The sequence below is a fragment of the Leopardus geoffroyi genome, chromosome X, assembly GCF_018350155.1.
Source record: "Leopardus geoffroyi isolate Oge1 chromosome X, O.geoffroyi_Oge1_pat1.0, whole genome shotgun sequence".
NCBI lineage: Eukaryota > Metazoa > Chordata > Mammalia > Carnivora > Felidae > Leopardus > Leopardus geoffroyi.
In genome coordinates this window covers 39,555,785-39,568,823 of record NC_059343.1, presented here as the reverse complement: position 1 = coordinate 39,568,823, position 13,039 = coordinate 39,555,785, and the positions used below count along the sequence as shown (strand labels likewise).

At 38.7% G+C, this 13,039-nt stretch overlaps 1 protein-coding gene across 8 annotated transcripts in view; it reads right to left on the bottom strand.

Moving 5' to 3' along the window:
* The window catches only part of KDM6A (lysine demethylase 6A), a 208,130-nt gene that overhangs the window by 100,024 nt on the left and 95,067 nt on the right, over window positions 1-13,039 (bottom strand). For all 8 annotated transcript variants that reach the window (XM_045471883.1, XM_045471885.1, XM_045471880.1 and 5 more), the window contains exon 5: window positions 6,925-6,983. In XM_045471883.1, coding sequence (XP_045327839.1) covers window positions 6,925-6,983 — 59 coding nt within the window. The remainder of the gene's footprint in view (window positions 1-6,924; window positions 6,984-13,039) is intronic.

Below are 13,039 nucleotides of genomic sequence, written 5' to 3'. Positions count from 1 at the left end.
CTCTGTCTTAGTTTCCATCTCCAGCCTTTCTTCTGAACCCCTAAATTTGTAGATGTGTTTTACTCCACAGGTGCCTTTCGTGCGGACACCTTATCTGATTGGTTCACAATGTCACACAAGTACAAAAAAACATAGGTTTATTTTTAACAAGTTTTCTATGTATGTTAACACACTGGAAATTAAAAAAAAAAAAATAACCTATAAGCAAAAACGCATGTTCCAACATACTAGCCTGGGCTACCCTATGTTTATTCTTTAAGGACTATTAAAAGTGCCCATGAGGGGCACGTGGGTGGCTCAGTCAGTTAAGCGTCCAACTTCTGCTCAGGTCATGATCTCACAGTTTGTGAATTCGAGCCCCGTGTTGGGCTCTGTGCTGACAGCTCAGAGCCTGGATCCTGCTTCGGATTCTGTGTCCCCCTCTCTCTGTTCCTCCCCTGCTCACTCGCTCTCTCTCTCTCTCTCTCTCTCTCAAAAATAAATAAAGATTAAAATAAAAATTTTTTAAGTGCCCATGAGATGGTATGGCCAACACATATAAAATCATCAAGTTCTTCCCATTGTTATTTCAAAGTTTTCCTCAAATTCAGTATCTTGCAGACTGAATGTTCAATATCTCATTACTAGATGACTGCAATAGATAGACTCTTTAAGGACTACTCTTGCTCTGCTCTGGCTTTCCTATGTTTCCTCAAACATGTGGCTCCTGTAACGGACTAGTAACCATGATACTCTAGGTCAAATCTCCATGTAGCATTTAAGGTCTATGAGCAACACGTACTACTACCTATTCAACTCTATTCCCAGTTATGACCCAATATTGTTCTTCCTCAGCTGTGACCTGGCTTATTTCAGGAATTTCTTTTTGCAAATACCAGCCCTCTTGACTTTGCTGCTTCTCCTCAGAATGGTCTCCTAATCTGAAATATTTTCATTCTTCTGCTTCACCCTAAATCCACTATTACCTAAAAGACCAACCACCCAAACTCAACACCAGCGGTTTTTTTTTTTTTGCTTAGGGTTAACCAGCAGTTAGGTCCACTCTATAATCAAATCATTTTATTCTCTACCCAGTGGTGTGCTATCTCAAGTTCTTTGAGGTTTACGTTCCTCTTTTATTTTTTTTTAATATTTATTTATTTTGGGGAGAGTACAAGTGGGGTAGGGGCAGCAAGAGGGGGACAGAGGATCTGAAGCGGGCTCTGTGCTGACAGGCTGACAGCAGCGAGCCTGATGCGGGGCTCGAACTCAGAAACCGCAACATCATGATCGGAGCTGAAGTTGGACGCTCAACCAACTGAGCCACCCAGGTGCTTCTTTTATTTTTAATTCTCTAAATAACACAAAAAACGATTAATTTTAATACATGTTTACTAATGTCATCACTTTTATAGTTGGCTGACTGGGTTTCTGGTGGGGGCAGGGACGGCAATGCTCCAGTCTATTTATTGAGCTTCCCTCATCTAATCAAAAATATCTAGGTTCATTTTCATTTCCTTTTCTAAACTTTTACCTATTTTTCTTTCCTATATGCTTCCTCAGTTTTCCCCCACCTTAGGCGGAAAAAAGGAAAAAGGTAGTGTGTGTGTGTGTGTGTGTGTGTGTGTGTGTGTGTGTGTGTAGCAGGGGAGTGTGTGGAGAAAATAGGTACCACTTAGACTACATTCTAATTTTGGTCATTTTACCACATTCTTATCTCACCAAACTACGGGTAGCCAGAACATGACCTCTGCACCACAAGCTAGACTAAAAATACCAAGACATAAATATTCTGTTGACCTCAGTATTCTGATTGGCAGAGAATTTTAGAACATGAGAAATGGCTACCCAAAACTACAAAATAATTTCATGATACAATGCCTGGAAAGGTTTACAGTTTTCAAATATTAAAACATATTCTCTAGAAATAATTTGGGCAATGTAAAACACTACATTTTTTACATTTTTGAGGAAAAAATGCCCATGATAATTATGCACAGCAATATGCACTTTTTTGTTTCTAGAAAGTCATTAAAAAGAAAAGACTTCCTAAGGATTTTACCAAACTATAGTAAAAATAATGATATTAACTAAATGTTCCTAGCACAGTTTCAGTACATTTAGAAAGAGACATAATAAAACATTTAACTTTTCTAAGGCTAATAAAGCTGAGTCCAGAGATTTCCCTCAGGGATATCTGAAGGGATAAGTGGTCTAATCCCACAAAATTTCATACTAATAAAGGGGAGAATATTCTAGCTCTAAATCAGTAATAACATGTATACACACAACAGTTATCTACTTCCACACATCCATATTAGGAAATTTAGGGGCTCCTTTTAAATGAGACAAATAGATTTGATGAAGTAATCAAAGAGACAAACAAGGCAGCATATTTAAAGGTGGAGATGGTAGGAGAAAGCAGACCAAACACAGTAGTACATGGCACAAAGTTACATAGGTAAAGAAAAATGCTTAATACATTTTCAAGGAAATGTCCATACAATGTGACGGACACAAAGAATATATTTAGGGGAACAGTAGGCTAGAAGGATCATTTGCGGTTGAACTAGAGAGGACTTTAAATGTGAGGCTAAGTCAGAAATATCACACAAGAGGGGCACCTGGGTGGCTCAGTCAGTTAAGCACTGGACTCTTGAAGACTCTTGATTTCAGCTCAGGTCATGATCTCACCTTGGGATTCTCTCTTTCTGCCCCTGACCTCTCCCTCCCTCTCTCTCTCTCTCTCTCTCTCTCTCTAAGACACACACACACACACACACACACACACACCATCTCTGTCTCAAAATAAACTTAAAAAAAAAAAAAAGGAAATATCATACAAGAGTTCTTCACATAGCCATTTGCTAATGTTTTAACACTTCATGGCTTTTTCTGCTCTTTCTAGCCAGTCTTCATTTCGTTACCCCAGACAGTGGTAGAGCTTTTCCCTTCCCCTATTGCAAAGATTTATGTTTCTATCGTTAATTTCTCTGGAGCTTAATTAGCCCAAGCCCTTCCAAATTCTCTCTAGCAATCTACGTGTCACTGGTAAGCATAACTTTACCAGAACTGCCTTAGTTAAATGCTAGTTTTGTCAAAACAGAAATGTATATGATAAACAACACATGTTAACATGAACTGTTTCATTTTAATGGAACTATACACTTAAATTAAGCTTTAGATCTAAGAGCATTACTTTGCATTATGATAGCTAAAAAATATATCTTAAATATTAAGCTTTTGCCCAACTCCATGCTAGACAAGCCTCAGGATCAATGGTAGTATCAAAACAACATTAGGTTTATTTGCACCTGAAGTGGTCACCACAATGGAGCACAGAGTCCTACACTTTTAAGAACAATTGTGATTGGTAAAGTGCTTGAGGAATTACCGCTAAAAAAAACCATTACTTGTAACGTGTTAATATTTCTGTTTTTGTACTCCCCTCTGCCTCATTCCCCTAATCCTTTTTAAAGTCAACAATGATCACATTTCCTTACCAGGCCAATTAGTTAGATTGGGGAGCTTTGTTTCCAAAATCCTATGCCTCTAGCAGAGAATTATGTATCTTTTAGATCTGCCACCATAAGAACCTTCTGATACTGATCAATGGGAATACAAAAGGTTGCTAGAAAGAGAGGACTGATAAGAATTTTCAGGGGGATATACTTACAAGTACGGCTACAAGTTGTAATAATTTATTACTGTATGTATTTTAATTCCTCTCACTCAAGGATATAGGTTTCTCACTATAAGGCAAGAAGAAACACAGTTCAAGGTACCCCTAGCAATGTAGCATCCTCATGAGCAAGAACAAGTGAAGGCATGGGCACGCGTTCACGCACCTATAAAGGATCAGCTTTATAAAGACTGGTTCTAGGTCTCTGATGTATGTATTTTACATTGTGCTTCTGTATCTTTCCCCTCTGGACATCTCTTTTAAGTTTGGTCCCACAGTACAGAGTAGGATCAATAGTAAAACTGACTAATGATGCTAAGTTCAGTGAGGATTTTACAGTTGCTCTACTACTTTCTGACATGGCTTCCTCTAAGAAGAGAATGTAACTGAAAGGTGGAAAAACTGACCAAAGAACAAATGATCTAGAAGCTAACCAATCAAATCAACTCCAAAAGAAGAAATGGGCAGAATATGGCAAGAAACAAGGCAAACAAATTAACAGATCAAGCTATACTTAATAAAAACTGTTCTCAATAATATTAAGTCACCATCACCAACGCCAACACACGTGTTAGTCGCACACATTATCACCTAATACTTAATCTAATAATCAATCACTGACAGAAACCATTACCAAATGTCAAATTTTATTTAAATTACAAATGTAGTAAAGATACAACATTCTGAGATATCCCAGGAAGACCCTTAGAGCTCACAATACAAAAAAGGGTATAACACACTCTTCTCTAGAAACATTTTTTTAGGAAATCCCAGAATTTCATGTAAATAATTGCAGAAACAAGAAAAAAATGCCTGATCCCAGCTACTAACAGCTACTTACAAATAGAACCAAATAAAACACACAGGTTTAACCTAAAGAAGTTCCTATCACTTAAGGCTGTACTCTGAAACGCACCAAGCTACTCCATGCTAATTCTGCAGCTGTTCAAGAAATAGCAAGATAAGCTAAAAACAAAAGTTGGGGCACAGAGTCTGTGAACAACATCTGACCAGCAAAAGAGAAAACACACAGCTAGGATGGATTCAGACAGAGTGTGAAATACATCATTTTAGGAAGCAGCTAAAGTTGAAACTGAAAACATAATAAGAAAAAGGTGGTGACCAGGACAGGGCCGAGAAAGCAGAGGGCACTTGTTAATTCAGACATTGCATTGTCCTTCTATCATTCAGCTTCATTTCTTAGGTCAACTGAAGGATACAGAAATCATATGGAGATAAGGAAGCATGTAATATTAATGTTCCACAGCTATAAGTCTCCTAAGCCGACGTGGTCACATCCTTATTCAATCCAATTTTGAACGGATGATGGTTTCACTTCATTGCCGATTTTAAGTCTGTATCTTCAATCTACAGGGAGCTTACAAGTTATCACAGGCAGGCAAAAAATGGCTGCTGTGTCATATACATGTCCATTCCTAAACTGTAGAGTTCCTTGCCTCAGGTTTAAGCTAAATTACTTGTGGCTGGCCATAAAGAATGTACCAATGTGCCCAGGAGAACAACTGCAAAAACGGATTAAAAAGAATAACTACCTGTAATCTTCAAACTTGGGGACAGAGTATAACAGAAAACAACAACAACAACAACAACAACAGATTGGGGAATCTGGACATAACCTTGCTTCTGCCACTAATTAAACAGTTACATAAAACTGAGTTTTACACACACACACACACACACACACACACACACACACACCTTGGTTTCATCATCTACAAAATTAAAGGAATGAAGTTATCTCTAAGACCACTTCTAGTTCTAAAAGTTCAGAACTGTGTATTTTATGAATAGAATCTTCAAGAAACTAAGAGTATCTTAAAACAGTCCTCATCTATCCTTGGTTTTAAATATGATGCACTGGACATGAGGCAAAGAGGCTTAAGTTTAGGATTGACCTATAGTAATGGATAACTTAAGAGAAAAAAAAAATTAGAGAGCTTCTTCATGAAGATCAATTAAAGTTTTGTAGACTGTACAAACGAACTGAGTGATCTAAATGATTATAATACTCTATACACACACAGGTGTTCTCTAACAATGCAGTGTTTCCACAGATGATCAAAACCCAACAGAACCAAAAGCAAAGAGGGAAGAAAAAGCATATAGAAAAAGTCATCCAAGTCTACAGTTTCATCTTTAGGGAAACCATATTGAATCACTGCCAATCCATATGTAAAAGCTCTGTAATAAATACCCAGGGTGCCCAACAGGTAGATGACAGGGTTATAAACTTTGGCCAAAACCTTCCTTTGGACTCTCACAGCATTCACTCAGGTTAAAGTTATGGAGAACAAAAGGGACTCTGACAAAGTTGAATATGCTTCAAATAAAAAATGTCTAGATAGGGCTTTATGGTTTACAAAATGTACATATCTAATCTGATCAAAACTCTATAAAATAGAAAAGGTAAGTGACTACGATGCACTTAAAAATCTCTCTCTCTCTCTCCCTCCTCTCTCTCCCTCTCTCTCTCTCTCTCTCTCTCTCACACACACACACACACACACACACACACACACACACACACACGAGGAAACGCTGAGACCAGAATACTAGTCTTCCAACTCAAAGTCTATGTTATTTCCATTGGAGAACACTATTATTTTGTCTGGTAAACAAGAAAAATAACAATGGGGCAAAGGCCATAACAACAGGGCCATACACTTTACAGTTTATAAAATCTTATGTACTACTACCATATTTAATCTCTGACTCTGAAAGTAGTAACATTATTCCTATCGTATAAATGAGAGAATCGAGAGCCTGTAACCTGGTGCCTAGTTACTGCAAACTGGAAAGTACTAGCACATGCCTGAGTGTTTGAGAGAGCAGAGGGACGCACACAGCTAATCCTGTATAGAAGTCTGAAAAGGTAAGGATCCTGGTCATCGAAGATCATTTACCCACAGACCTCGAGATCTGAGAGCACAGTCATTCTCCAGTTCAAATTACCTGGGGACCACCGATCCATGAGTGACCGAGAAATTCCAAAAGCTTTCCAGTCTAAACCTTCTTTAATCAGAATCTCATACCCTACTCTTTTAGGAACACATACAACTCTAACAATCTAAAGTGGGTCAGTATTTCTGAAAGAACAATCTAATCATTTCAAGAGATTACTGAAAACTATAGGCTTAGTGACACTAAAATACTTTGTATTTATTATACATACACACACAATATTAAACAAAACAAGCCATTTACTGGAAGTAATTGGAGTTACTAGTTTTACGTCAACTTACCACTGAAATGCATTGTAATGGAAGTAGACCAAACCAAGACCATATAAAAAGGCAGCATTCTGTAAATAAAGGGAAAAAGAGACTTTTAAGAAAAGCACTGATATGTCTAATGCATATGATGTTATTAATATAAAATACAGCATCCAAGATGTTTTAAGTCATAAAACGATCTTGCATTACAACATATTTACAATATATTTCTACAACATCAAAACAACAGTGATGAGTCAGCAGATGGCACACAATCCAATCGACTTGGAGAGATTCTCTGGTTTGTTTTTAATCAAACCTGCCCTAAAATTAAAAAATTGTGAAGCAGAATACCATGGGCACATCTAAAATAAAAACCTATTATTCAGGAATAAGAAAATGCTTGGACTATGCTAATCCTATTCGCTCTTGCTTTTATCTGTATTCTTTCTCTGGTTCTTTGTTTCTTTAACTAGATTTAATTTTATGTTCAGTGCTGCCAGGAAGGTTGTAGTTAGAATTCATAGGAAATGCATAAACCCAGAACAAAATTTTAGTGTTAAAAAAAAAAAATCACATGCTAAAATGACACATTTGGGGCTCTAAACATATAGTGATTCCTTTTGCGGTATAAAACGGAACGATGCTTAACCAGGCTCATTCTGATCTCTGGCCTCCAAAATAGGAACTACCTAGCTACTCCTTTTCTCAAAAAGGACAAATGTTTGAGTATTTATTACATGGTTTTTCTTTTTTTTTCTTTTTAACCAATCAGTAAGTAAATCAGTTTTAGTAAACCTTACCTGTTTAAAAAAAAACAAAACAAAACAAAACAAAACAAAAAAAAAAAAGTAAAGCTTTCAACGCTGACCCTTGAGAACAAATCTCTCCAAACCTATATTCTCAAACGTGAAAATTTTAGACTCTTAAAATAAATGCTTCTCGCCACACAGTCTTGGGCTGCATCTCTCCAGAAGCATACCCTGAGACAGAGGTTTTAGGATAAGTAGTCTACCTGGGAAGTTACCCTAGCAAATACCAGTAAGGGAGTGGAGAAGTGAGGCACGGAAGGGAAAGAAGCCAATAAAGGGTGCAGTATGGCTGGTTATACAGCTGGGACTGAATCCTACTAGGGATCTCAAGTAGACAGTATGGAACATTCCTAAATCATCTTGCCCTTTCTGAGTCATCTTGCCCAAGTGTGAGGGACTAGAGTACTTACTTATCCCACAACTACTATCAGTCACTGGTCAGAGAACAAGAATCAGCGATGTTTAAAGTATAAGGAAAACTGTAAGCAGCCAGGTGACTTTTTGGCAGGCAGTTATTTTTTTTTAATACTAAGCTTCGTTCTAGGATTATATTGTGCATTTCCTCTGAATTTCAAGTACCTTTCTGGAAACACTGAAAAATGTTTCTTAAGTACAATCTTAAAATGTAATAAATTGAAGACTTGATTTCATTCAATCTTCATTACCCCCAGCTTTCCAATCCAGAAAATTACATGCTACAGGAGTATTCACAGATGTGGGCATTCGCAAAGGTCTCAGAAAACCTCTATTTCAAAAGTTTGTATTTTAAAAAAATTTTCAAATTTGTTTGGAACTGGTTTTTATCAGGATCATTCATTTATCACCCCATCCCCCACCCCCTGAAATAAGCTGAGCGATTACTAGGTGTCAGGGACAATACTCAAGGGCTGAAGAAGCCAAACTGATTAAAACAGAATTTTCCCTGCTCTCAAGAAGTATACAACCTAAGTGCGTGCAGGTGGTGGGGAGCGGGGAGAACAGTGATAACAAGAATGCAGGAGCAGTTAATTCAGTCATGAAGTGTTCCGCCCAGAAAGTCTAGACTTGAAAGACAACTGTCTTCTTAGGTGAGGGAAAAGGCAGAGAAGGGAGCAGGGCTGAAAAACAGATTGACGTCTTTCACCAATTTTGGTAATTACCCAGAGAAGGTGGTGTGGGGAGTGGTGGAAATAGGACTTTACTGAGAGGAATTTCTGCTTTCGAGAAACACCTTGCATTCTCCCAACGTCCTTACTTTGTTCATAGCTTATCCTTCCCACTCTAGGAAATCCTATCCCTATCCCTGCCACCTTATACATTCTATCCTTATTCAAGATCCACCTTAAATGGCATCTTCACCAGGAAGCTCTGCCGCTTCTCCCGCCTCAATCCAGAAGTAATCTTTCCAACCTCTGAATTTCCAACCTCTAAAACTGGCCTCAGAGCACAAAGTCTCTATCCTACGGTATGACTATGTAATAGTAAGAACTTAATTTAACACAAAACGCCAACAACATTTCTTTTTAAAGGCTCTAACCCCATGAGGTGGTGGAGGGCTTCATTTATAGAATCAACAAACAAGGATCAGAAACTTGCTCAAAGAGCCAGGTACTAGTGGGGGACACAGGAACTGAATCTAGGCCTGCCTCCGGAGTTCACTCTTTTAACTACTGTGTTGTTATTCGTGTACTAAATGCCATCTCACCAGACAAAAGTGCCACAGAGGCAGGAGTGTTAATCATCTGGGTATCCCGTTACTACCTAGCACAGTGCCTTGTACACAGCGGATGCCCCAAGGTTTAGTAAACTGAATCACCCAGTATTTAAGCTCAGTTATTAAATTCAGATCCCTAGATGACATATAGTATGAGGCATGGTTCCTATTAACCAGGAGCTTACATATCTTGGCAAACAGTTAAGTCTCATTTTTCCATAACAGTAAACAATGTAATTCAAACATTAATTGAGCATCTGTTATGAATCACAACAGAGTTATCAGCACTGGAAAGATGGTAGAGAACAAATAAAAATCCCTATCCTCAATGAATTTACAACTTAATGACAACAGATTATGAAATTAAGCGCACAATAATATATTCCAAGCTACAACCATTTAAGAGTTAGTGAAGTATAATAAGGACTAGGAAAGAGGTAGTAGTTGGGTACTGCATCTCAAGGACGGCTGGGAAAGGAGAAGGAAAAACAAGCCATCTCAGCCAGGGGTTCTAAACCACACAGCTTTAGAAACAGTGACCTGGGGGTCTTACATATGCTCTTACATAAATGAATTCCTGGGGCACCTAGGTGGCTCAGTTCGTTAAGTGTCTGACTCTTGGTATCGGCTCAGGTCATGACTTCATGGTTCGTGGGTGGGATCGAAGCCCACATCGGGCTCTACGCTGACAGCGTGGATCCTGCTTGGGATTCTCTCTCCCTCTCTCTCAAAATAAATAAACTTTTTAAAAAAATGTGTAATCTTTGCATAGAATAACAATTTGATTGTAGCACCACGAAGCATCCCATACTCCAAGAGTCACCTTTGAAGATAATCATTTTTATACAGGAATATCATTAAGAAATAAAAACACGCCAAACTATTAGAAAAATACCGAATTTCTTAACCTTATTCTTCTCTGATACTAATCCCACATAGGTAGTGGTGCACAGTGGGAACAAAAAAATCTGCTATTCATCCTACCCAGGGACCAAAAGAGGGGATAGGGAGGCAGAAGGCATTCCAAAGCCCCAGGAGTGAATTTCCAAATGCCTTCTGGTTACCTCCACCTGTTGGATATGCTACAAATACCTGAAACTCAACAAATCTTGGACTGAACAGGAGAGTCTGATGTTCTAGTGGTACGGAAAATTTTCAATTTTTTTTTTAACGTTTTTATTTATTTTTGAGAAAGACAGAGAGACAGAGCATGAGCTGGGGAGGGGCAGAGAGAGAGGGAGACACAGAATCCGAAGGAGGCTCCAGGCTCTGAGCTGTCAGCACACAGCCCTATGCGGGGTTCAAACCCACGAACCGTGAGATCATGACCTGGGCTGAAGTCGCACCCTTAACCGACTGAGCCACCCAGGCGCCCCCCCTACGGAAAATTTCAGACAGTGGTAACAATCTCACCAGTTAAGCAAGACAAAAGTAGTCCTATTTTTCTTCTTTTACCTCCTTCCCACCAATAAACCCCATTTACTCTACTTATAAAACTCATTTTACAACCTAAAAGCCTCTGAATCAATCCCCTCTCCATTCTTACTGCCTTTCTCCAAGTAATCTAGGACCCCAACTTTGTCTACCTGGCCTCTTGCAATAGTTTCTTAACTCCTCTCCCAAATTCTAACCTCCCCTTCCATGTAACCCCTTTCAATTACCTTCCATTACCACTGCCAGTGAGCTTTCAAAAACTCAAACATGACACTGTTCTACCTGAAATTCCTCTGAAGAGTCGCTACAACCTAGGGTGGCTCAAAGGGGCCTCATTTTTTTTTAGCCTTGCTCACTTTTCCCAATCTCATAGCCTCCACTTCCATCAGGACAAATAACACGCACATCTATGAATAAAATATGCTCTTGCACATTTCTGTGATTTTAAACATGTTTGCTTCCGCTGCTGAAAACCCAAGTGCCGTCTTTCCTTCAACTCACTTCTCAATCTGGCAAATTCCTATCCATCCTTTAACACTTCACTCACCTCTTCTTTCTAGAAGTATTATCTGACACATTTCAAAGCCCAAACAGAGTTAGGTTTTCTGAGACATGTTTCTAAATGTATCTTTTTGTCTATTACAGATATGCTACTTATCCCCTCCACTAGAATAGGAGTCTAAATGGTCGAGAGGGACCCAATCCTTTTTTTGATCCCTATGGGAAAGTAACTGCATGTGTAAGTTATCTAGGAAAGGTTTGCTGCTGAATAAGTCAATCTCTTACAGCCTTAAATAACCTGTTGCACATTTTTTTCATCAAAGAATTTAATACGTTGCTAAATTCAATTTATACCGAATTACTTCCTTAATTTGGACACTTACAAAGAGTCTTCCTACTTATAATATAGTAAAAGATGTTGCTAAAGCTCATTACAGCCATAATGCCCAAAATTACAGCATCAGAGTAGAAGTTCTGCTTCCAAAACATGTGTGTAATACTGCATAGTGATCAAGAACTCGGGCTGCAGAGGCCATCAGACCTGGGTTGGAATTCCAGTCTTGTCATTTATTATCTATTAAGACTCAGGAAACAAGTTAATTGATCAGTTTCAGAGGGTTGCTCTGAGGAATGAAGTAAGATCAACCAACCATATAAAATACTACCTGGCACCTGAAATTTTTAGGAAAACTAAAGGAGACGGCGTATCTAACACCACCAAAAACTTTTCTGGCACCTGATAATTGCTCCATGGATAAAACATGATACATAAAATTGTTGGGAAGTCTCGGTGCTGTAAAAACAACAACAACAACAACAACAACAACAACAACTAAGAGGACTCAGAAATAAACTAGAGTTACGGACGAGACTCCTCAAAACCTATGCAACATTATAACCAGAGGATTTTCAAAAACAGTCACGGGTTGGTATCCGGAGATGGGCTGAACCATTCAAGCAGGAGGCTCAGCATGGTCATAGGTTGCCAAAGTTGATATTAAAAATTAACCAAACAATGGAGTTGGAATGCTGGCACCCCTTTCACTAGAGCAGAGCGGCAATGTGCCTTTCTGATGACAAGGATGCAGGTCCTCGTGGTTCATTTTCTTAAAATCTGGACTCAGCACTCCTGCTGCTAGAGCGACAGCCAAGCTAAGAGCCTTTTCTTTTTTCCTAAGAAGGTTATCATTATACTCCCATTATCTAGAAAAAAAATTGCAGTGAAACAAGAAGACTTTCAGGTCATACAGCCAAAATTCTAATTCCCTAACTAACCAATACCATGAGCTAATCTGTATTACAAGTGTAGTCTACTTTGCAACAACACGTGTACCTTCTCTTCACTGTGTTCTATCCTATTACGATTATAATCAGACAAAGTAAAGACACTTCTCAGCCTCCCTTGCAGCTCGGGATGCTCATATTGCTACATTCTCGCCAGGCAGAGATGTATGAAGGGATGTGTATGATTTCATGATTCCCTTAAAGGAAAGGGTTGTTGCTCTCTGCTTCCTCTTCCCCTGACCAGCTCCTCAGAATGTCCAAGGCATCAGATCAAGACAACTCAAGAAAGGAATTTCAATCATGAACCAAAATGTCAAGATACTGCATGTTAGTGACCCTGATCCAGAGATACCTAACAATGATAAAAACTCATTACCAGTGTGCACTTACCTCAGAAATACAAGATTGGTTTAAACAGAAA